The sequence below is a fragment of the Juglans microcarpa x Juglans regia genome, chromosome 7S (assembly GCF_004785595.1).
Source record: "Juglans microcarpa x Juglans regia isolate MS1-56 chromosome 7S, Jm3101_v1.0, whole genome shotgun sequence".
Taxonomy (NCBI): Eukaryota; Viridiplantae; Streptophyta; class Magnoliopsida; order Fagales; family Juglandaceae; genus Juglans; species Juglans microcarpa x Juglans regia.
The window spans coordinates 18,357,689-18,384,690 of NC_054607.1; the positions used below are offsets into that span (position 1 = coordinate 18,357,689).

A 27,002-nucleotide genomic window follows, 5' to 3' on the forward strand; every position below is an offset into this window, starting at 1 on the left:
CTTCTACTCATCATTTAAACATCACACATTTGGTAAGAAAAAAAAATTAAAAAATTATGTGTGGTGTGTGATGTGAGAATGATGGGTAGAATTTTTCTTTTGTGATTCTTTCTTATGAAATTTTGTAAGAAAGAAAATGTAACACCCAAGCCGAAACCCACGAACTATTAATTTTGTTTAGGTTAATATTTATGGGAAACCCATTTGAGATTTATCGAGTAAGTTTGAATAGGTTATAGGTCTAAAATTTTATTTTGGTGGTATATGGATTTTTATTGGCCTTGTTAATTACGTTAAAATCTTTTAATATTTTATGGATAAAGTGAAATTTATTTATTCGATAATTGGCCCGAATAGTTATGGGATGTGTTGGGTTATTTTAGAATTAGAGAATAGGCCCATTGAAAATTTTGGAAACTTGGCCAATATATATAGGCAAGCTTAAGAGATTCTTTGATCAATTAAAATGGACTAGCCCACGAAAGGGCCCAAGTCCAGTTACTCAACATCCGACTTGCATATTATAAGTCTCTTCCTCTTTCTTTCTTTAGGATTTCAGCTGCCTCTCTCTCTCTCTCTCTCTCTCTCTATATATATATATATATATATATATATTCTCATGCACGTAGATATCTATCTCCCTCAATTAGGGATGCTGCACATCCAAAATTTTGTCAATTTTCTTTCTTCTATATCTCTCCCACGTATAAGCATATCGTTTACATTTTTGAAACTACCATTATCAAATTATCAAGTAGTTGTGGCACCTCCACAAGCCGCACCCTTTCTCCACGTTCAGATTGCATCAAAATGCAACCCACGTTCAAGCTTCAATCTCCCCAAAACACGGCACTCTTTCCTCCACTTTTAACATCCCTAAGCAATACAAAATTGCCACAAATTTGAGCCAACTGCGTTATCGTAAACCTAACACTTATATCACTCTCGATTTTGTCTCAAGCTCTGTTGCGGACATTGCACAACCCAGCCAGAGCCATAAAGGGAAGCTTAGCCCAAGATGCAACCCTGTGTCACAATAGCATCATTGCACCAGAGCGCCATTGCACTGTAGATCTACATTGATGGAGACCATGGCTCTGGCTCACAAGGAGAGGACCACATTAGGCACAACCTTCACGGACAACCCAGTTACACCACTGCTCTTCACCATCATAAACAACCACCGATCAACGGCTCAGTCCCTTGTTCGGCCACCCACATTCATCCCCATTCTAGCTAGTCGAAATCAAGCAACCACCTAGAAGGAGATCCAACATACGCCACTGATGACCGCCGGACAATTACACCAAATACAACTGTGAAGCCATAAACAAACCGAGACCACCGTGGGCCTCCCTCCCATCCTCGGCCTCTTCAAAACACCCAGCTCCACCTTGTGCGATCGTTGCCTTGCACCCTCATTGGAATAGACCAACGATAAGCCAAAGCACCACTGCACACCACTGCTTCATGTGCACCACCTATTGAAAACCAAACCAGAAAGCTCCTGTTTCAGCACACAAAAACAGAGCACTTCCATGCCATATCTCCCTCCGCCCAGCTCTTCCAATAGCGCAACTAGGTGTTGTCTCCCTCTATCACAAGAAGTTGTACCATAGTTCGCCATGCACAGCTTGGACTAGCTTGGACTCTCTCTCCCCTTCGTGTAGTAAAGCTTTCTTCCTCACACCGTGCTCTCATTCTCTCTCTCTCTCTCTCTCTCACTTTCTCTCTCCCTTTCACAATGGTCTGCCACCGCGTCCAGTCGCTTGCCATCGCTTATTGCTTCTCTCTAGGTAAGCTTCTGCCGCGCAACCCCCTGCTACAAACAAGAAAAGTTTACATTGGTTTCAAAAAGAAAGTGATTTGTATCAAGCTTGTTAAGCATAAAAAGTGATTTACGTTTATGTAGAAATTCATTTATGTAGAAAGTGATTTACGTTTACGTTTGTTTCAATTAGAAAGTGATTTACGTTGGGTGATCCCTCGTAAAGGTTGTTAAGCATAAAGTAGAGTAATATGGTGAGACTTGAGGGGATATTATGTTTATGCCCTTTGAGTTATAAGCCTGAGCAAATGTGTTATGAACTTATAATTTTATTGGGCTTGATTTTATGATGGGCTATTGTAAGTAGGCTTAGTCTCGCTTTATGTTAGCCCACAAAGAGTTTCTTTTAAGAAGAATAATTTAGAGTTTAACGTATTAGTTGAAGTTAATAATTAGATATAGATTAATGTGGGAAGTGATGAGATTCTAGGGTTACAAGAATTTTAGGTTTAAGTATCGAAATATGTGTTTGATTGAAAATTTATTGAAATTACGTGACTATTTTATAGGTGACGATTGATATTCGTTTAACACTACTGTGAAAAAATTCAGAGAAAATAAAAAAGTTCAAGTAATTAGCGGGATTCTTATGCTAGACTTCGCATAAAAAGAAAATGAATTGAAGTTGATTTATGAAAATGTGCATGATATGTTTTGAAAAGAAATGTGAAAAACAACCTTAGTTATGTGTTATGCATTACGCATGAAATCTGTATAAAAGGAAAAATGTTTTTGACATGACTAGTATAGACATGAGCAATATTTTGACATGCTATTTTCTGAAATGTGCAAAGGAGTGAATATAAAATCTGAAAATTTTGTACATGTTATATGAAGATGTTCTGAATCTGTTTCCGATTATGTGAAAATGATATGAATATGTTCAACACTGTGTTTGTTATGATATGCATCTGAAAAACCTTTGGCATGACTTTCTGATTCTAGTTCTAGTTCTGATGTGATGATTCTATTATATGGTTGATACCAACATCTCCGATTTGAGTGCACCCACTTTAGAAACAAAGTGATTTTTTTGCGTGCTCTTTCTTGTATGCACACTTGGGACTCCGAGAATGAACAAGGGAAAGTTTCATATTTTGATACTACTTGGTTTGGCCACCGAGGATAGAACAACCCTACCACAGGAGTTAAACATAGTATATGATATGGTGATATGATATGATAAGATTAAGATAGTCAGTCATGTTATGCCAAACGGTCTTTGAATATGAACAACTGATTTTTGAATATGAACATGTGAAATATCACTCTAATTTTCTAATAACGCATTTTGAGATTTTCATATTGAAACTGAAATATTTTATTTCCACATACTGAACTCTATCAAAAGGCTAATATTTACATACTAGCATATGTTCTTTACTTACTGAGTTGTTGACAACTCACCCCTTATTCCCACAATATTTTCAGATGTTTTGGATATTTCAGCTAAAGATCAAAAATAGAAAGCATGGGTAAGACCGTGTGAGCATAATAGATTAAGTACAAATAGTGAACTTTGATTATTGGAGAGTTTATTTAGTAGTTTTGTTTTGCTTTGTCGATTTGATATTCTAAAAGGTTGACGTTTATTTTGAGGCTTAGTGATGTCTTATTTTAATTATTTTGATGTAATCGGTTTAAGACAATGAGATCTATGTGTAATTGAGGAATTAGAGTTTACATTTGTATTGTGAGATATGATATTAAGTGACAAGAAATAACTCTCCGACCCACCCAAAATCGGGGTGTTACAATAAAAAATATTATAAAATTAAAAAACTTGTTTAAATATAATTATTTAATTTTATTTGTTTTTTTAAATTTGAAAAAGTTATATTATTTTTTGTGTTTTGTTTGGGAGTTTGGAAAAATTGTAATGATTAAATAATACTTAAATGAAAATTTTAAAAATTTGAAATTAAAATGTGTTTCGTGTTTATGTATTTTGTGTTTGAGTGATATTTGAAAAAAAAAATATCTAAGAATACTTAATATATGTTGTGTTGTTAAACGAGGACTTAATATTCCTCATGTGGAGAATTTGGACGTTGGATTTCACTACTATTCATAAATTATTTTAGTACTTTACACAAACCATTTTACTAGTATTCTAAGTGTCCAAACGAGCCTTATATTCATTCTAATCGATTTTAGACTCATTGAAATTTATTCTAACCCATTTAAAGGTATGTTTCTCTTTCGGATTGTGTCAAGAAATGAGTTTTTTTTTTTTTTTTTTTTTTTTTTTTTTTTTTTTTTTATAATGTACGAAAAATTATACGATAGAATTGAACATCTATTAATTTTTATTTTTTATCTTTGTACTTAATAAGAAGGGTAGAAAAATTGAAAAATAAAAGATATAGTTACTTATTTTATTTAGTCAAAGACTCAAATAGAAAAAAACAAAGAGTTGAATAAGTATGTTGCATGAAGATTGTAATTGTACAAATGGTAGTGATAGGGTCTTTTACTACTTATTTACTATTTATAGTGTATTTATTTTGTTATCTATTTCTTTTAAGTATTTTTTTAACATCCTAAATCATTAAGAAAAAATAAAAAAATATATATAATTTTACTAATAATTACTTCCTTAACCATTAAGTAAAATAAAAAATTCAAAAATAAACAAATCAAAAAAGAATAGTAAATAAGTAGTAGGAGGATAGTAATCCTATCATTTTCCTTGTAGAGAAGATACTATCATTGGCATTCCTCAGAATTTCTATCTTCTTTATAAATAGAATTTTGAAAACTAGACGGACGAAAAATCTCTCATTTTCCCCCAAAAACTCCATGCTTCCATTTTGATTGCTTCATCTTTCGTTCCACATCCAAACTCATCTAACAGTTCCATCCAAGCTCTAATTTTGAGTTTATTTTGGTTTGAAGTTCAACTATTAGAAGCAAGGTAACCTCCAATTTACAAAAGTATAAAATAATTTTTCCGTTGTTCCTCCGTTTTAGTGGGAGAGCTTCTGGTTTGAAACCATGAAACTGCACAGCTTATTCAGCTTCTAAAAATGGGCTACTCAGGCAAAACAGAAGTAGGCATTCTAAATGGGTGAGACTTGGTCTAGAGTTTAATCAACTCAATTAATGGTGGATTTCAAATGGGTCTGATGCTTTAGATGGGTCTTTCGGAGCCAAAAGCTCAAGGAACTCAGCTAGATACGAAGTCAAAGATGGAATTGCAAAGCAGAAATTTCAAGATCTGAAATTGGAATGGTGGAACTTGGACAAGAAAGCCGAGATCCACCCGAGAAGAAGGAAAAGCCGCAATTGGCGTCCACTCGTGTTTGGGTCTTTCGTAGGAAGAAGATACTTGCAGCTTTCGAGACAACAGCATTTGGATAGGCTTGATATTCACGAACGACCAAGGAAACTCCAGCGTGCAGTGCGTCAGCCACCAATGTCCTTCAATACGTAAGCGAGATTCAAAGCTCATATTGTTGGGAGTCAAAAAAGTTTCTTAAACATAATCTTATCATTTTTATATGAAAAATATATGATTCATGGAAAAAACTCCGTATGATAAAAAAAAAATTCAAATTGACGTGATTTGCTGTTACATCTTATATCTACTTTACGATAAAAAGATTTATAATATAATGAATCATATCAAAGTATATCAATTTTTAAATTTTATTATTGTGAAATTTTTTTGTAAACTTAATACTTATTATTATTATTATTATTATTATTATTATTATTATTATTATTATTATTATTTTATAAAGGGTTAGAGAAATTTTCCTCTATCTCCAACTTAGTTTTGGAGAAAATCAGAAAACACACCTTGGTTAATGACACAGACGCATCATTTTTTACCAGTTTTGGATAAAACACTCTCCTAGACAAAAAGAGACATCATTTTTCAGAAATTATATTGAAAAATGAATGACATTTTTATAAAAGAATGTCAAAAGAAAGTTGGAGCACTGCTTCTTTATTCTATCATTTAAAATACATCACTAAAATTCACTTTTTATATTTTACATACTGATTTTTACAATACGTCATACATCAGCTTACTTATTTTTTTTATATAATTTAAATATTATATTTTTTAATCTTTTTTATTTATTTCAAATATTATATTCTCTACACATCATATATTTCAAATATTTCTCTATACATCATATATTTTGATATTTGCAATATTTCTTTATGTATAATATAATATTTTAAATTAATTAAAAAAATGATAAAAAAAATAACTACCTTTATTATTAATAATATCAAAACTTCATACATAAAAGTTGAAGGGACTATAAACGGAGTGCTAGAGAGTAGATGAGAGATAAAAGAGTGGAGCCTGTGCAAAAGAGATAAAACGGTTAAAATGAAATAAGATAAAAAGAAAAGAGGATGAAATGAGAGAAAAATAATAAAAAAATATTTAGATGAATGAACAGTAACCTCTACATGTAGAGGATTTACTGTAACTGAATATAAAATAGAAATAGAATAAATGATCTAATAGAAAGAACTTTTGGCCATTTTTCTTTATAGTTTTTTTTTTAAATATATTTTACAAGAGCCATTCAAAGTGCTCGATGCACTATTTTACAAAATTCTCCATATTAAAGATAATTTGTCAAAGAAATTGTCCGTCTGCTATATTAGTGATTGTTGGTTGGAGGGTGGTGGTCATCCTCCTCTCCTCGTGAACTCAGTGAAAGTTTGCTCTGATTATTGTGAGTTTCATCCTCCTCTATCATTGTAACTTCTTCCAAAGTTGTATTTTCACGACTTTTGGAGGGTGGTGGTGAACTTGTTTGGGGTTGGGCCCGCGTCCGGGGATAGGATTTTCTTTCTCCGTTGTATTTCACTATTTCGGACTTCCAAGACTGCGGCCACACACTTTATAATTTTTATTACTGCAAGCATTTTATTGATTTGGTCAAATTTATTTTTAAAATTTAATTAATATCACATTATTTTATATTTATTTATTCTATTTAAATTCAATTCTCATATTAAATTATTCATTCATTCTGATCTATATAATAATATAATTTTCTTAATTTAATAATTTTTTTGTTTAATTTATTTTTATCACATTTTGTAGCTCTACCAATTAAATATTAATAATAATTATATTCTAATTAAATTAATATTAAAAAAAATCATATTTTCAAAAGTTTATTAATTTAATAAAAAATATATATTTGATTAAACTTATCTAAAATTCTATTTAAATTTCTTAATTAATTACAAACCAAATAGTATTTTTGTTTAGAGTGAGAAACTAATATTTTAATATTTGTTTGGAGTGAGAAATTAATATTTTAATGTTTGGTGAATCATTAATTATAGTTCTTTATCTTTGACCAACCACTATAGTAAAAGTCTAAATTATTTTAGATTTATCTAATTAAATGTGGAATTTTTTGAGATCAATTGTGTAATCATTTGATGTGAATGCTCTGAGTAGTATAAATAGACCAGCGTGTCTTTGCATTTCTGTCACATCAACAAAACACAGAAGTTCCTTGAGAGCACAGAAACGATGCGCGTTTTGGTGGACTTGCGATATGTATTTGTGCCGCCCATTGGCCTCGCCCTTAGGTTTCTAATATCCCAATTATACAGCTCTTGGCCTCACAATAATGGCAACTTCCAACTTCCTTACACTTCTGATCATCGTCGTTGTCAGCCTCCTCTGCCTTGTGATCTCGATGAAGTTTGATCTCACAGTGGAGAGGTTCAGGTTGCAAACAGGAGACGTGTCTGGTCCGTTGACTATTTTACTGCTGGCCTCACTCGTTTGGCCACTCTCTCTCCTGTGGTTTGCCTATTTGATGCTCTTGATCTTGTCTCCTTGTTCTGGGCTCATTTTTTATCAGCTCAAGCGCTTTGTGTACTGGTTTTGTCACACTTTCGGAGCCACTTTCTTCTGCATTATTCGGCACCAAGAAGATCAACCAGAACCAGTACCTCTACCTCAAGTTGGGATTCAACTGATTGAAGTTAGAAGGGAGCAATAATGCTTAGGACTGAATTGAAACGGCCTACGCGCGCGTTGGTCCTTTTAAGTAGTTGCTTTAAAAGAGAATTTCTACTCATAAGACGGTAAGACGGTGTAAAATTAAATTGTCCTATAAAACAAATCCTGTTGTACGATGTGGAGTATTTAAACATAAGGTATAAGTTTTCTGAGTTAATTCTTTTGAGCAGCTTTGTTTAAAATGATTGATTGTTAGAGAAATGGTATTATATCCCACTAAGTTTTTATGCTTTCCAAATTTTTGGATCCTCTCCCTTTTTTTTTTTTTACTCGTGTATTGGGTCTATTTCGTACAAAACAACTTTCTGTTTTTAGTTTTGATTCAAAATATCTGAGTGAGTTTTTAAACATAACCAAAAAAAAGTACAACGAAGTACAACCAAGCCATGTGTCCTGCAATGCAATGTACAATCTCTAAAACCACATGTTTGGATAAGAAATATTTTTGATATAATATCTACTTATATATATATATATATTTATAAAAAGAAATGATTTATATAATTCTCAACAAGTTTCATACAAGTCTTATAAAAAAATAGACTCCACTATAAAAAGTGTAAAATAAAAAACTTAATATGTATTTATTTTTATAAAAAATTTATATATAATTTATGAGTGTTCTATGTGCCTTTTTGATTCCTATAAAATGCTGAAATTAAACTGTTGGTTAAACGTAGTTTATGATGCTTTGGAATATATCTTAGAGCACGCGCTTTTCAATTTGCATAATGTCTAGAAGAATTTGCAGTTTTGGCAATCTGATGTATTTCAACAGAGAGTGTAGGATACCTATAAACGTTTAAGTAGTGTTATCTAATTTATTTGCATTTTTTCTAGGAATTTATTTCAGGGATCAAATGCTCATAAAATGTATTTTATGATCTTTGAGAGAGGGCTACGGGCTTTTATTCATTGAACAGTTAGGTTCATACGTGTATGTGTTGCCGAGGGTTCTTCCTTGCAGCATCTGTGCCATTCTGCAGCATCTCACATATCTGAGAGAATAAAAGTCGTGTTGCTTACGATCTGAGCTTGCTATATAATACAAAACAAAGATCACCACGTGCTCTAATTTCCATCTAGATAATACGTTGTCAAATAACAAGGTCATAATTCAAAATGAGAGACCGTCAAATCCCAACAAATACTCCGAAACAATTTTTACAGCAGTTAAAAAAGGGGGAAAATAAAGAAATAGAGCAAATAAGCTTGTTCTATCTCACTGTCTATGGCCAGGAAAATGGTAGCCATGAAGATGGTTTTGGAAACGATCAGAAAGAAAGAGAGATTCATGGTGTGAGTCATAGCAGGCCAGGAAGGATGCACTGAATGAGATTGGATTGAAACAGTCGTTAAAGTTTTTCATTCCCACTTTCTTTGTTGGAGGAGTATAAATGCATGCATGAGGTCCCTGGTAAACGATTTCTAATCGGAGTTTGGCTATAGATAATGTTTGATGATGAAGCTTCAAAGGAGGCCACAAACTAAGGCTCGGGCTCCAGCCTCCAGCACAAAAAGAAGAAAAGAAAAAGACCTTTACGTCTTCTATCTCAGGCTCAGACCTTAACACAACCGCCCTTAAAAGCTGATTGACATTATTAACAGTGCAGTTATGCCTATAATGTGTTTCACGGTTTCAATATAATTTATATTTATATTTTATTATAACTTAATATATCATATTAAGTCACGTCAATTTATAAAGAAAAATATTTTAGTCATAAAGAAATTACATAAAAATAAACTCACAAACTGATGTAGCTTAATATAGTATACCAGATTGTAAAGTTATTTTTATTATAAAGTAAATCTAACGGATTCTATAAAATTAAATCAATTTGTGAATTTATTTTATATAATCTCTTTGTATCTATAACAGTTCTCATTTATAAATTTTTTTTTTTAAATTACTTTGTAACTAAAACAATTCTCTATAATTCATGTTGCTTTAAAAGGAAACTACTTTATAAGTTTCCCAACAATAATAGTATATGAAGCTCGGTGAGCTTGCAACAGCGAGTCGGAATCTTTAGGAAAATAGCCCAAATGTTTCAAACTCCAAGCCCCGGCCTGCAAATGGAGTGTTTGGATGATCATGTGTTCCTGATCTCAACCATACTTGAGAGTTTGAGCGCACGGCTGAGTTTCCTCCTTGGGCCTGGGCCCTCCCTCACAAAACCCCTCTTAAAAATAATTTTAAATATTTTAAATATTTCGAAAACTTTAAAACACTGGGCTCCATTTAAAAATCATCTGTTAAATTTAAAAATAAAACTTTAAAATTTAAAATACAAAGTTAAGACTCGTGACCAACCGAAAGAAAAAAGAGCGGTTTGTCACAACTATCGCTTCTCCACTTTGAATAGATTCATTGCATCCATGTTCTTGACTTATTTCTCAAAAAGAAAGTTCCTTGACTTAATACAAAGAAAGTCTAAGATAAAAATATTATAAATATAATTTTTTAATTTTATTTTTGTTTTTAAATTTAAAAAAAAAAATTATTATTTTTTATGTTTTTTTTAGAATAAAAGTTTTATAATCATTAGTTACTGATTAAATAAAAAAATTGAAGATTTAAAATTAAAATAAACTTTGTATTTGAGTGATATTTGAGAAAAAAAAATATCAAAATTTATGAGAATACTTGAGATATACTGTGTTGTTAAACGTAGGCTTAATGTTCCCGTATAGAGAATTTGAAGGTTGGATTTCACTATTATTCACAAACTATTTTATTACAATTCACAAATATTTTAAATATCCAAACGAGACTTAGAGACTCATTTTAGTCAATTTTAGACCAATTAGAATTGATTCTAAACCATTTAAAGGTATGTTTCTCTTTTGGATTGTGCTAAGAAATGAGTTTTTTTTTTTTTTTTTTTTAATGTACAAAAAACGTTATGATAGAATTGAACATATATTTCAGCCACTGAAGTCTGATGTCCGTCTTCAATACGTAAGCGAGATTCAAAGCTCATATGGTCAGTAGTCAGAAAAGTTTTTTAAACATAATCTTATCATTTTTAAATGAAAAATATATGATTCATGGAAAAAGGGAATTGGGAACTGTTGTGCAAAAGTGAGGGGTCCTCTTCTTCACGAAATGACATCGTTCTACTTATAGCGGAGATGTCGTTTAATTTCTCCCCATGTTTTGGATCCATTTGAGTGAAACAATGTCATTCCTCTTAAACTGAAACGACGTCGTTTTAATGCATTGTTTTTTAAAAACTAAATATCGGAGTTCGGAGTTCAACTTCAACTAGCGGACTCCGACGCCAACTCCGAATTCTGCAAACTCCAACTCCATTGGAGTCGAAACCTTATCGGAATTTAGCCAGAGTTGGAAAATCAGAAATTTTGCCCATCCCTACCGCACACTAGGGTTTTGAAGAAGCCATCTAGAGTTTATGATGTTTTAGAATATATTTTAGAGCATGCACTTTTCAATTTGCATAATGTCCAGAAGAATTTGCAGCTTTGGAAATCTAATGTATTCCAACAGATAGCGTAAGTTACCCATAAACTTTTAAGTAGTGTTATCTAATTTGTCTGCATTTTTTCTATGAGTTTATTTTAGGGATCAAATGCTCATAAAAGGTACTTTATTTATGATCTTTGAGAGAGGGCCACGGGCTTTTATTCATGGAACAGTTAAGTTGATACGTGTATGTGTTGCCGAGGGTTCTTCCTTGCAGCATCTATGCCATTCTGCAGCATCTCACATATCTGAGAGAATAAAAGTCTTGTGTTGCTTACGATCTGAGCTTGCTATATTCTTGGCTCAGGTTTGATTAACCTCGTTCTTGGTTTCATTTCGAGCATCCAAAGAGTATTGGGTTTTCCATTTTTTTATAAGTAATAACTACTAATTAACCACATGATCTTTCTACTGCCACATGAAATGTTCCATGCAGATTCTCAGTTCCTCACTTCTTTGTCACCTTCCCAACACTAGGCTAGTAGGAACAACCTTCCACACTACTGTAAGTTGTGGGCTTCCTTGTAACCCCTATGTGAATAAAAAAGGCCTTTTGGGTATGATGCAAGCCAAAATAACCACGTCTGAAGAAGTCACTCTACAAAGCGTTAGGCACCTCGTGATTGGAGTAATAGATGGTCAACAAACTCCCCAGTCCTCTTGCACATTCGTTTTACACCTAAGGTCATAGATTGAGAATATGGATAAACCAGAGAGTGGGTAGGCTACTTACTAGCTGAAACTGGGTTTTATAAGTGACTAAGGAAGTTTTAAATTCACTAGTCTTTTTGGGGTTCTAGCGCAAATGTGGCTCGCGCTTTTGGCAGGTCCTTGCATATTGGCATCAGAGTCATGTTTTGATTTGGAACCTTTCTGTTATGGGCCCACTGTGCGTTAGCCGCACCAGCCATATCTGCATTATACCTCACAAAAGACTACTCAATTTGAAGTGTTTCTAGAATCACTTATATAGCCCTGTTTCACTTGGTAATTAACCAATGTGGGACTTCACACCCAACTAACTTTATAAGCTATCTCCACTATGAGGGCTATTTGTATTTTCAATATGGGGCTGGGATGTTACAAGACCACACCAATCACCCCCATAATGTCTCTTTCTTAGATTGCCCATGGTTAGTTTGGGGTACTGGATGATAGGCTATCATCCAGTGGTGTGTGGTAGCATGTGGTATGATATGTCATGTATATTTTATGATACATTTACCAAAAATGAATATTCTTTTCGTTGGTAGATAAAAATATTGAAAAAAAACATCAAATTCATTTAAAAAAAACATTAAATTCAGTCTTGTTTACTTGGACTATACCTTCTTTTCTTATGAATAAAACTTCTTGAATACCTATCAAAAAGAAAGAAAACATTAAATTCAAGGTCAAGTTTAGAAGTGACAAAAACTCAGCTAGAGTATATTATTCAATATTCTTCGTATTTTGAAGAGTATTGTTCTATTAGCAAGCCATTTTTTGTGTCCAGAATTCTTTTTGGCTGGTATTTTGGGCATTCTCCCTAAAACATCACCGTAAAAAAACTTACCAAAATGAAAAAAAAAAAAAAACCTCTATGAAAAATATCACAAACACATAATTTTTGTATGAGGGTATAAATGTAGTTGAATTCCTTTGAGTTTCATTCTTGCGAATGTACTCCCCAGGCAGGATACTTAACGTGTTAGTTACAGCACTGCACAGGTCGATACGCACAGTGCCTAGTATCCATCATTTACGGCTAGGACTACTGGGGTATCTAATCTCATTCCCTCCCCTAGCTTTCGTCTATCAGTGTCAGTGTCGGCCCAACAGAGTGCTTTCACCGTTGGTGTTCTTTTCGATCTCTACGCATTTCACTGCTCCACCAGAAATTCCCTCTGCCCCTACCGTACTCCAGCTTGGTAGTTTCCACCGCCTGTCCGGAGTTGAGCCCTGGGATTTGACGGCAAACTTAAAAAGCCACCTACAAAAGCTTTACTCCCAATCATTCTAGATAACGCTTGCATTCTCTATGTAATAGAGTCGATCCCCTAAGTTATTAAGCAGCGGTGTAGAATCAGATCCCAAAGATAGTAAGTCTTTTCTTTCTTATGAAGGCAAGTCTTTTTCAAAGATTCTATAGAAATTTATATATGAAATATGAAATCGAGATTGTTACCTTTCAAAAAATTATAATGATAGCATAAATGCGTCTTTGAATAATGAGCCATCACATATACCACTCAAATTACATCAAACTGAAAAATGATCTTTTTCTCAATACTGTTTTGCTTCTCATTTGTGCTCGCCACAGCCCAATCACCTTTTTGATTTTGGGAAAGGAAGAGAAATGTATATTTTTACGAATACACAGTTTTTTCTACAAATGCACCATTTTTTTAAATTATCTTTATTTTATATTTTGTCTTTGTTAATGAGATAGATACAATAGATTATTAGCTTCCAAGCATTGCATTTGTTCTTGATTTGATGGGCATGACACATTTACGGATTTTTAGGTTCTTACGTGTTAGGAAAACTAGATCAGAATGCACAGCGGAAGCAATACTACCTCGTCGGAAATATCTCGGATCTAGTAGTTGTTCCACAGATTCTCTAGCATCGTTGTTTGTCCACGATCGTCACATCAATGATAGAGTGTGCTACGTGATAATACCAGAGTAACACTCACACGTTCCACAGCCTAGATGTTGGGATTAGAGAAACCATTTGAGAGAGAGATTTTCTATTTGTAATGCAAGTGTTTCATACAAAAGGGGGAGAGCTATGTAAACAGACCCTCTAAGTGTAACTCCCGGCTGGCCCTTAATGGCCAGCCATCAAGCCTCATGAAGTGGTTTAAGAACCACTTCATAACCTCCAAGAGAAGGTGAAGGGGTGCCCACTATGGGTGCCCCTTTCTTACATCTCTTACTCACACATAGTGGGCAAGACCCCAGGTCTGCATCCCTCAATATGTTCTCAATCTTGTTCATACTGACAAATAGGTTGTGCGACCATCGAGCACAGCTGTAAAAGAAAAATGGGAGCACTATACCAAATCTCTCTGAGAGAAGACCAGCATAACAACATCCTTAAAAAATGTCTCGTTATGCCCTGACTCATTTGATCATATCAGACTAAGCATCCCTAATCCCTCTTGAGTCTAAATGATTCAGAGCAATGCTCAATCTCCATAAAACATGATGTACTTACATCTATATTGCAACTCCCAAGAAGTAACACAACTTGCCGGCAATGAGTACTTACCATTATCGATGTGTTACCAAATAGTCTTCCCTTCGCGCTCATATCATTTAGTTTCAGTCCAATCGCTTTCCCAGCAATGCCTCTTTAGATCGCATCACTAATGGCCATAGATAACATGCCAAAGTAACAAACCCTAAATCATCAACCTCGTGAAATTGTCAAAGGTCTCTTAAGGGCATAAATAAATTAAGGTCATCAATTATGACCTACAGGACTCACACGGTGAGGAAGCAGGGATTTATTCACTCACCTCTACTGTTTGTTGCAAAAGTACACGTAGTATGAAATACATGTTACTGTGGAGTTCTCTTTTAAAATGAAGAGTATATATCTAATCTCAATACACCGTATAGATCTTAGTCTAGTCCCTATTTCAACGCCTATCCCGAGTCCTTCCATTTGCTCGCTATCCGAAGCGCCAAAAAGGTTATCGCATCTGACTATACTACAGGCTACATAGATTGTGGGTAACCATGCACAGTCCTTTTAAATATGATGGACATCATCTTAGCTCCCACTAAGACAACATATCTTTTGTGTCTTACAACTTATCCCTCTCTGGACAAGTACCGAGTAACACATTATCTCATCTTTGCTCGCTACCCTTTTGTAGCGCCAAAGGTGATTGCTCATGTACGTGAGCCGATCTAAGCCTGTCGATATACCTTTTTCACCATAACTCCTAAATTTATGGTGAGTGTGTGCTTATCAAAAAATGCTTCCAATCACGCCACATGATCATAGAACACATCAGTATCATGTGCACGATAAGCAATACCATGAGGTACAGAGAAATCACATGGTTAACAACAAATTCTTAAACCACAACTCTCAAGTAGTGTTTAATGACCATTTCTCTCAATAAGCATTCTAATGTGTAGTAACTTTCCAAAACATGCTCCTACCAAGAGACTTTGCTTTTATATATAAAAGTCATTGCACAACCATGAAGTGAGCGACAACTCATTGCAAATCTCATTTAGGTCAAACTCACAATATAAACCTTAGATTCTAGTCAGCAAGTCTAATTACGATTTTTAAGAATCTACAAGCTAACCACAAATATCATTTAGCAAACTTAGTTTGCGACTTCAAGGTTTCATATAAATCTCTTGTACTCAACAAAAGTATGTGAGATAACTATAACTTATTTTTTATTAAGGGTAAAGCGATTAGGGCCTTTGCCCTCAAAGACAATCATAATAGTCTAGTCATTACTTTTAACGACAATCGCACGACAAACTCACTTAATCAAGTTAGCCATATTTACCCTCTAACAAAATCTTAATCTCTAACTCTCATGAGCAAACCATAATGGAAACATTAAATAGTATAGGCAAAACTAGATTCTTTGGTATTGTCCATCTCATTAATTGTCTATGGATTTTGAACAAGAGCTTCTAGAAACTGTTTTTTGCATACACAGTCTCACAAGACGTGAAATCTTAGCTACTTTTCACAAACCCATGTCCATCACCTCGTTAAATGGAAAACCTCTTATTAGGCGACAATTAATTATCTAAGATAACCAATTCGGAATATCTCTTATGATGACACTTTTCTAATATTGTCAACTGCGTTCAAAGACCCCAATTTTATTCAATAGGTCATATAATAATAAAAAAAAAGACTAGGTACATTGGGTATCTTTGAATAGATGATTTGTTTAGGCCGCATGTAAACAGCATCAGCATCATTCATTTGTTTTCTGTACCAAAATAGTACTAGCAACAATCATGCGCTCAAAGTACTTCATGCCTAAACATCACAAAAGCTAACCATCAAATTCTCTTATGAGAATTAGCTATTTAACACCTTCAAGAAAAGTTTTAATAAATATGCGATCAATAGCTATCTAAATGCAACTCAATTACTGCCAAAAGATGGATCAATACCGTTATCAACTCCACTTTTCCTTTGTCAATTAGATTAACAACCCCAGGTTGGATCATATAAGTGAAGCGAATATAAGATTCTATGTTAAGATTTCTACTATGTGAATTCAATACTTTTAGCGAATCCATATTACAAATATCCTCTTCTAGTCTCTAAATGACAAGAGAATATCGATATAAAGCTACCACGCTATTTATGAGGATCCTTTTATTCTATAACTTTTGAGAGTCACTATCACTAATGGTACACCTCAACTCAAAGGTATACTTCCATTAGTTGTTGAATTACTCCCACTATTTTTGGCGATCTTTAAATTTTTTTTTTGAAAATATTAAGGTAATGTGGAATGAAACGTGATGAAAATGTTCTTTCCAAAAAATAAAGTGTTTACAAAAATCCACAATTCCCCACCCTCGCCGAAAATACGAGTAATTTTTTTGACTCAACCAAAAAATTATTAAACGTAGATCCTCTCGATATTTAATAGAATTCATGTTTACACAAAAAAGTCACTTAGCCTTTCTCAAAGGTGAATGAACTTGATCTAAGGATGACAAATCAGAATTAAGGCCGCAACCTCATATTACATCAACCCAAGTGTGATGTAACAACTGCTTTGCCCCATAATTCATTTATAACACCATTCTCAACAAGTTAATAAACTACGAGATAATTGTTCTCATCATATAACTCATACGATTGCGATTTTGAAAATATTTTAAATGAAAAATACATTTTCCTAAAAACAATTTGGATCGCATTTATATGATGAAACAATATTTTTATTATCAAAGTCTTTAGTGTGCATGTATATGAAACTTCACATAGAAAATGCTCACATTGTCTTTTCTCTTTGACCCTTCTAAACCAAGGAGAGGGATCTCATTAGCGAGAAAATCTTCAATTTCTCAAGCTTCACACCCATCATCCTATGCCTACATGGCATATTTTAGTATATCATTTCCCCACCCGAGAAATAATATTACTGGGTCAATAAGTGACCATCCAACTTCTAATCCTCTAGGAATTCTCACTAACACCACTACTTTCAATAAGTCTTAAATCAAATTAGGTTTAGACATCTTTAATATGACATTAAAAGAGCTAATAAAAACATCGTTTTGAGCAACAAATACAATATTGACGTTTTAGCTGCTAACTAGCGATATATCCTTATTTTTTGCATACTCAATATTTTTCATATTCTCCAATCCACTATAAGAGAGAAAAGAAAAAACTTTGCAAGAAATTATCTTAGCCTAAAACCTATCTTGCATCAGTGCAACCACGAGCAAAATTTTTAGGCTTAGATAAGTCGTACCTAATTATTTAGACTTTTTGCCACACTTACCATGCAAACCTCCAAGTTTGCTTGGTATTACTCTCAATGGGTGCTCCAAAGTTTATATATCTGCAAGAATCTATTTGTTCTTGTTAGAGAGAAATGAAACTTGAGCAAGATTACTAGTGCTAATACCACATAGAGGTGCACTGATAAAACCTTTAAAATGTATGTGCCAATCAAGAATGTCCTCGACACTCTTGCACATTCAGATTTTAATGTCCTTATCTGCCAGACATACTAGTAAGTAGAGAGGGTATGTGCTTATCTGTGAGTTAATCTAAATTGTTTCAAGATTATAATGCTCAACCTCAAATATAGGAGCAATTAACCTTTGTGTTACAAAAAACAACGCACAACTTTCGTTATTACCCACAAGATTCTCAAAGGCAAAATAGTGGTTTAGCCTATCTGACAGTTGATCTCATCAACTTCTATAAAAATTATAGTGCATGCGTCCCACGCGAACTTCCAATTTTATTCTAGACCTTTCAGAGGTTTCACAATAATGATGGTCTAAGACTATTTGACACCCATAATAATCTTTATTCGTTTCCAACTATTGCTCATGGAGGAGAATAATGCAACGATTAAGTTGCATAAATAATCTCTAGACTTTCTTCTTGGTTATCTCAAAGTTACTAAACTATGCGTATCTAATTGCACACACATCTGAGAGATTTGCCGCGTTAATCTAAGTCAGATCAAAAATAATTAATACACATCGCAAGATCGAAAATTCGTTAAGCTTTCTAATCATCTTTTGCACCTTCAACCATACTCCCACTAGGATAAGTAATCTACCGAGTCAGTTAAAAATAATTTCTTCCCAAATCGAAGAAATCAATTTGAGCCAATCACAAGGATGGACTAATAAAACTCGGGTTACTTAATCCTTTAGTTATCACATTCTAAAAAACTGAAGACTAATTCTTAAAAATAATCTAACAATACAAGTGATAAAATAAGCTCATACAATTACATGTAATCACAATACATGTACAAAATAATCACATCACATTTGATCTAAATAATTATTATTCACCAAAAAATAATAATTTAGGCAATTTATAACATAAAATAAAATGCCTAATAAACGCGATAAAATATGACATCATAGTATCATGGCATGCATGAATTCAATAAGCACATGCAAAAAATATATTTCAGAAAAAAGATAAATATTTTATGCCATAATTGCATGCTGAATTAGTAAATAAAATCAGCATACACTAACAATAAGCTCTAGCCTAATATTTGAGCTTATAGACCTTGTGTGTGAAGTTTTGGGTTCAAAACACTACCCAAGCATTTTGTCAGAAGTCATTGTTCTTAGACAGTCAATGGGCTGCCCCCTTAGGCGCCTAGCTGCAGAGCGAGCTTGTGCCTGTTGGGCTCACAACCCAATCCACAAGCACTCTTAACAAGATATGATACGGGCCCTTTTTTTTAAAAAAAAATGATGGCCCAAAACAGTATAAACCTAAAACAAGTTCTCAGCCCAAAGATAATTTAAACCAAACTAAAATTGTTTTTTGTTTTGTTGGAGAAAAATGCATGGGCCAGGCCAAAAAGCTTGATTTATCAAAAAACAACCCATTTGTTTTATAGCCTAAATTTTTTTTAAGAAGAAGCCCATTTCACCTTGTAGGCCTAAGCCTCCAGCCCGTATAGATGAAACATAAACAAAAAAAACTTTTTCACTATTCTTCTTCCTCCTCCCCAACGGTTACAGAGTAACGTAATGGAAGGAAAAAAAAATTGTAACCGCCGCCAACCTTAGCGTGCGCCCATTAATGGCGACTTTGAAGTTCTTGGCAGAGGCCCCGATCCATGGCAGAGTTTTTGAGGTGCTGCATACAACACCCACAAGGCAACACCCAAACGGTGTGCTCTGGTGTCTTTTGCGGCGCTCATAGCACCGGGGTGCACAATACCCTCTAGTGCAGGTTGCTGCCACATATGGCCACAGCCGCAGCGATTCTTTGGTTGCGTTAACAATGATCGACATCCATCAAGCGGCAAACATTTCACGAACCACCTCTCACGGTGGAATGGTGGTTACCAAGAGAAAATAAAATTTTTCCAAAAAATTCAGTGAATGAAATCACAACATGCACATCAAACACAAATCGGGAACAACCAAACCTGTCTCTGATACCAATGTTAAAAAAACTAAATCATAATGCACAGGAGAAGCAATATTACCTCGTCGGAAATATCTCGGATCTAGTAGTTGTTCCACAGATTCTCTAGCGTCATTGTTTGTCCACGATCGTCACATCAATGGTAGAGTGTGCTACGTGGTAATACCAGAGCATCACTCACACGTTCCACAGTCTAAATACCGGTACTAGAGAGAACCATTTGAGAGAGAGATATTCTGTTTATAATGCAAGTGTCTCATACAAAGGGGGAGGACTATGTAAATAGCCCCTCTAAGTGTAACTCCCGGCTGGCCCTTAATGGCCAGCCATCAAATCTCATGAAGTGGTTTAAGAACCACTTCATAACCTCCAAGAGAATGTGAAGAGGTGCCCACTATGGGTGCCCCTTTCTTACATTACGGCATGCCAACATGAGAAGTTTCTGGACTAACATGAGAACTGTGTACTATCGCTTCTCCACTTTGCATAGATTCATTACATCCGAGTTCCTTTCTATAGTTGACTTAATACAAAGAAAGACTAGTTTGTGATTTCTTTCATATGGAATTTCAGTGGACTGTCATTTCTATTCCTCTTTTCTGAACTGGTCTTATATGTCTTTTAGGTTCTGCTTGTGGAAAACCTTTTCTGTTTCACTATTGGTCTGAGTTGGAAAGATTTCCACTTGATTTCATTAATTAATTTTATGTTAGCCGTAAACCCACATGCAGGCAAATTTAATCAAGAATTACATCAATCTGATTCTATGTTGTAGACTTGACGTGGATTTGGTACATTCCAGGAACTCTGCTAAATTATACTCTCATGATTGCTTTTCTGTTTCACTTTTTATGAAGTTTTGTCCCTTATTTTTCTTCATTTTGGATGCTTCGGTAATTGAGCATGTGCTCTGTCTCTACATTGTGTTACATATTGACATTCCTCCAATGCGGTGGGTTTTGGACCTGATTATTTTATCTAGTTTAATATAATTTTTTTACAGGCTCGTATTAAGAAGATTATGCAAGCTGATGAGGATGTTGGGAAGAGTTCCATGGCTTTGCCTCTTCTAGTCTGTGAGTAATTTGTTCAACTCTTAGCACTTTTTTTCGGTTATATATATTTCTTATTCCTAATTTTTTTTTAATGATTAGTCAGTAGTTCGCAGATCTTCTTTCATCTTCAACTTTTATCTTTTTCTTTGGTTTTTTATTCTTCATTTCATGAAAATAGTGTTCTGGTTTCCTTTGAAATTAGTTTCGATATGTAGTGTAATAGAATACCCATGCATGTAACTCAATACCCAAGTATGTAACTCGCAAGATTCCTCTCAAGACAATATGTAATCAGCTTTTGTTTTGATATAGAAGATTTTTGGATGAATTATTTCCTTTATTGCAGCAGAAGGCTGGCCACTCAACCAGTAGTGGCAGAGGAAGGGTAGGGGCAAAGGTACAGGTCGTGGGTGGGTTAGTCGAACAGTAGAGAGGGAGAGGGAGGTGGCTGCACACTCTGAGAAGTTTGAAGATGATCCCGAAATTTCCAGGCACAATCAAGGCCTTGAGAGGCTCAATAATGGAGGCTAAAACCCAGGATTTAAAGGAACAAATTCTACCTGGTAAAGCTGAAGAAGCGCCAATTGGAAATTTTGACTTGAATGTGGTCTTGGATGAGAATGGGGACTTAGCAACTGTAGCTGCTGGCTCAGCCATTTCATCTCCTGAGCCCGTTCCGGAAATGAAACATGACGAATACCATCGCTGGTCCTTATCTGACATGGAAAAAATGGCCATTGAACCCATTCAACTCGCCAGCTTAAGCAGAAAAATAGATGAGGATGAGGAAGATTATGATGAAGAGGGTTGAATGATCATGTGTCAGTACTGTTGTTTGTAGTAGTTACTTACCCCAAATAGATTGGCAGTTGTTATTTTCAGATATAAAAGTAGATGTCAGGTTAATATTGCTCTGACAGAGGGTTATGGAGTAGGAAATAGGAAGATGAACAAAACTGCAAACACCATTCTAGGGTACGTAGGATGAAACCTTAGTTATTTTGGGCATTTTTAGACGTTTGTATTACATGCTTCTGTATCGTTTACTGACAGTCTTGAAAACTAGTTTCTTCCTGTATGTAGCTAGCAATGGAAGACGTAAAATTTGTGCCAGCTTTTCCATGTTTCAGCAACCAATTCTTCTTTAATGTTCTTGGTGTGGAGAATTTGGTGGTTGGATGTTGAGTTTCAATGCCTAAAGGAGCAAAGCAAGTGGAACTGTGGATGGGGATACCTTAAAAGGTTGGTTAGAGAAAGATAACAAAATTATATGATGGCTGGAAAAGATTGCATGAATCTGATTATTCAATTTAAATTGGTTAAAAGCTGAACCGATAGAACCTATTCAATCTGTTATCATATGATAGAGCAAAAAAAAAAAAAAATTAACTGAAGGCTAAAAGAAATTGAAAAATAAAATATGTAATTTTTTATTTGTTTAGTTGAATAATATACTATCGTTGACATTCCTTATATCTAATTTAGAGGATCTATTCTCTTTATAAACATAAATATTGTTGGAAAAATATGTAACAATCTTTGGGGTTGGAGGTTGTATGCACTCACACAGAGAATGAGCATTCTCAAGAAGGAGAAATAATAGGAAACTTATGCATTCATTAATTATTCTTCCCAAGAGGGAATTCAGTGTATATGAACATATGCCATAACAAAATCAAAACAAAGACACTCGTAATGGATTAATACCAAGGACACTACTGGAACTAACACTGGACTAGGCCAAAGCCCATATATTATTTTTACCCCTATGTGATGCTTGGGCTTCAATATTCACTTAAGCCCGGCCCATCCTTGAGCTTCATGTAGCTTCAGCCCACGATGCCTTCTTCTCTCCCTTCCATTTCTCTTCAAACCTCTAGGGTTCCATCGTGACAATGCCCCGCCGTTTTGAACATCTTGCCCACAAGGTGTGGGTAGGCGTCCTTCAGATGATGGTAGGGCTCCCAAGTGGCATCCTTTGTAGTCTGTCCCTACCAGCGAGTCGAAACTTCCACCATAGGCCGCCGTTTGACTTGACGGAGACACCTTTCCAAGATCTCTTCAGGCTTAGGTTTGAGCACTCCTATGGAGTCCACAGGAGGTAGCTGAACCAACGGTACAACTGATCTGCCAAGTTTCTTCTTCAGTAACAATACTTGGAAGCCTGGGTGAATCGCGGTCGAATCTGGTAGTTTTAGACGATAGGCGACCGCTCCGATACATTCTATGACCGAGAATGGCCCATAAAATCATGAAGCGATTTTAGGGAATTGGTTTGTGGTGGAAGTTCTTGGGGTTCAGCAAATATGTCAGGGGATTGGTTTAGTATTCTTATGAGGGATGCTAGGATTTCTGCTGGTTCGAACTCAGGTTCTAAGTATTGCAACATTACTCATTTGCTGCCCATGCTACTGGTCTTAGGCACGCTTCCCACTTCGACCAACTTAAAGCTGGTTAGCCCCTTAAACATCACTGGTTACCCTGTCACTGAAAACTACATGTTCCCTGAAATTCCACAAAATAGATCCCAAGGTGAAGCCAAACCACTCCAAATAAGACCATATCACAACCCACCAATAACAGCAAATAAGCTTCACATTGAAATTGAACATTTGGAATAACTAGTGGTACTTCATTCACTTTTCCAGCACTAGAGACTAGTTCCACACTTGCCACCTTAACCTGGACCCTTTTCCCCCATTCATTCTTAACCTGGTTTTTCTCACTACAGTTGGGTAAATGAAATTATGCGTTCTGCCAGAGTTAATAAGGATGACTATCCAGTAGTCCCCAATCTTTCCTTTGACCCTCATGGTTTTTGTATTGATAGATCCGGTGATAGTGTGCAGGGATATTTCTAGTCCCCTTTTTGTGTTAACCACTTCTAGCAGCTTATTTTTAGACTCCTCACATAATTCCCCCATCACAGCCCCTTCCTCATCCGACACTTCACATATTTCCTCGACCAAATACAACCTAGGCTTCTGGCACTTGTGTCCAGGACTGCATCTAGCCTCACAATAATAGCACAAGCCATTGTCCCTACGGTCTTTCATTTGGGTTTGGTTAATTTTTTGTACGAGTAAGGTGAGCTTTGGGTAGGTTTTCTAGTTCTCGGTTTGTGGGTGGCTATTTTTGGGCAGTGTGGATTCAACAGGGTAAGGAGAGGATTGTTTTTTGTTTTTCTTGGTGAGGTTTAAGTTTTCTTCCTGGATCTTAGATAAACCATAGGTTGAGATAAGAGTGGTAGGGTTGAACATCCGTGTTAATTTCATGTTTCGCACACCTTTGAGCCAAACTCCGATAACTCAGTTCTTCCGAAATGGGCCTGCAAAAGATATGAGCGAAGACAGCTAGGAGAGGGCGGCCCTTGGGCCGAGGAGTCTTCAATGTCAAAGTTAGTAAATATTCTTGAAAATTTGTAAATAAGTGAGAGAGTCTAGGGATCAAAGAGGGTTTCTCGCACATGGAGCTTGTTATTTATATCGTGGGTTGAGGGAGGTGCAGATCGTGTTTTCTCCACAGAGTTCGTGCCCCTCCTCATGTTTCTATTGTCAGAGATCTTTAATACGGCGTGACTCTGTAATGACACCATAAATGTGGCCTGTAGCTCGGTAGTGGCACCATTAATGGGGCGTGGTTTCCAGGCCTTGCTTTCATCCATTGTGAGTTGTAGACTTTCCAATGCCACTAGATCGAGGATCTTCCAATATTTTTGTTGCGTCTCATGCAAGTCCCCAGGTTCAGAATGTGGTTGTCTGATGTCAGGTTGATATGTCCTATTGGTTACTCAACTCCTTTCCCTGATAGACACCCTGCTCCCTGTACGGTCTTGGTGACCCTTGGGCCAAGCATAGGGCTGAGGCCCAGTGGGCTTCGTGAGGTGGGGAAAATCCCCTTACAGTTACCCCACCAATTCCTCTCGGTCAAGTCCGAGGGGAATTCTTTCTTCATTCCTTTTACCTTTGTGCTGCAAGATTACCTGGCCTTTTTGTCTTGAGTCGAGCAACAGTTTGTCTTCCATTTATGTGGTTGTATTAAGATGGTTATGCTTCGCATTGAATGACATCCATTTGGTTCTTCCGTCATGACCTCGTGTCAGGCAGTCATTTATTTCGCACATCATATCAGCAAATACACTATGATACTTTGGGAGACACGAGGAGTTACTTTGCCTTAGGAGTTCAAACGTCAACCCCACCTATATAAGAACCTTCCTCCCTTGTGAAAGTTCATTTCACTCACTCTTCCCTTTGCCTTGTTCTCTGCATTCCTTGCTCATTGCTTGAGTCCTTCGTTCCTTTGCTTTCTTTTGATTTTCTCCCAAAATTTCTTTATTTTCCTTTTGATCTCTCATGGCTTCGAAGAAATATTCACACCCTTCTGCATAGGTTGGGTCCTCTGGTGGTGCTCAGGCTACCATTGGCCACAGTGGTGCCACCCCAGAGGAATTTGCCGAATTTAAGGGTGATGAGTGGTGACTTCTGCTAAACCAGAGGAGTTGAAGGTGACCTATAGGGTCTGTTCGAAAGTGGAGTTCATGGTGCCCTCCTCCACCGAAAGGGCGGTGGACTCCGAGGGCTTTGGAACCAAGGTCGTGGTGTACCCCACCATGTTTTCCTATGGCCTTAGGCTGCTCTTTTGTTGGCCTGTGCAAGAAGTTTTAGGCTTTTCTGAGTTGGCGCCTGCCCAGCTTCCTCCCAGTTCATGGAGGATTCTTGTTTCGTGCTGCGTCATCTGGCGTTGTGCTTTGGAGGAGGCTGGGTTAGACTTCCCAGACCTCACAGCTCATGAGTTCTTCATTACTCACAACATTCTGTGGAAGACACCTCTACGGCTTCTAGTCGGCTCAAGAGTTGGTTTAGTTAAAGGCGCAACACACTATTGTTGTTGCCCATATGACTAACACAAGAGGGGGTGAATTGAGTTGTATTCAAAAAATTCACAATTATAAACCAAATATACAATATAAAATATGAATAAAATACGATGCAGTAGTAAAAGTAAGGAGTAAGGGCAAGAGGAAGCAAACTCAGTATTTTAACGAGGTTCAGTCTCACTGCCTACGTCTTTGCCTCAAGTTACCTCTTAAGGATTTCCAAATTCACTATCCAATCTCCTTCAAGTGGAGATAGAAACCTATTACAGATTTGAGCAGTACCGCTACAAAGAATCCATGTAGACACCCTTTACACTTGCAATCACCTTATACGTGGTGATTCAATGTCTATTCCCTGTGTAGAACACATCCTACACACAAAAGGGTTATACACACTATTTTGCTGATACAAGAGCTAATAGTGGGTAGGTTATCAGAAAATATTCTTCAATGAGTGGAATAAGAACAATACAACGCAAAACTATATCTCCCTCAAAATGAATAAGGGTTAAGGCTCAATGCTTAGAGAAAAGAGATTGAAAGCTTTGAGTGAATGTTGTAAAACTTGCAATAATTTGTTCTAAATTTGAAGATCTCAAACGAGCTATTTATAGGTATATAAGACTTCATTTTCAAATTTAAAAAGCTTCACATGTCAAAGACAACATCATTCACTTTTCAAAATATCCAAGTCAAAGTTTTACTTTTCGCAATTGTCAAAGACAATAGCATTCGCTTTTCAAAATATTCAAATCAAAATTTTACTTTTCACAATTGTCAAAGACAACATAATTCACTTTTCAAAATATTCAAATCAAAGTTTCTCCTTCTCGAAATTGTCAAAGACAATATCATTCATTTTTGAAAAGTTTCAAACAAAACATACACATGTGAAAGATGACAATCAATCATCTTTCAAAGTTTTAAAATTCAAACTTTTAATCATCAAATATGTCATGTACATGTGAAAAATACAATTTAATGTTTTATGAGAAATTATTAATTTTGAGACTTAATCCAATTTTGAATTTTATCAAGAGATGTACAAAATTACTCTAAGATCTTCATTTGCGAGGTTGTTCCCTTTC

The 27,002-nt window shown here is 35.4% G+C and overlaps 1 protein-coding gene across 1 annotated transcript; it reads left to right on the forward strand.

The window, feature by feature from the left end:
- Positions 1-19,629: 19,629 nt before the first annotated feature.
- LOC121240887 lies at positions 19,630-21,846 on the forward strand. The gene is made up of 3 exons (XM_041138410.1): positions 19,630-19,683; positions 20,984-21,056; positions 21,527-21,846. The coding sequence occupies exons 1-3, from the start codon at positions 19,630-19,632 to the stop codon at positions 21,844-21,846; spliced, it is 447 nt and encodes a 148-aa protein (XP_040994344.1).
- The last annotated feature ends 5,156 nt before the right edge of the window (positions 21,847-27,002 follow it).

Bases quoted from the DNA above. Each gene is read 5' to 3' on its own strand.
- LOC121240887 (XM_041138410.1), top strand. From the start codon at position 19,630: ATGGCGACTTTGAAGTTCTTGGCAGAGGCCCCGATCCATGGCAGAGTT. The intron at 19,684-20,983 runs GTGCTGCATACA...ATTTTTTTACAG, and splicing joins TCCATGGCAGAGTTTTTGAG to GCTCGTATTAAGAAGATTAT. The intron at 21,057-21,526 runs GTGAGTAATTTG...CGAAATTTCCAG, and splicing joins GGCTTTGCCTCTTCTAGTCT to GCACAATCAAGGCCTTGAGA.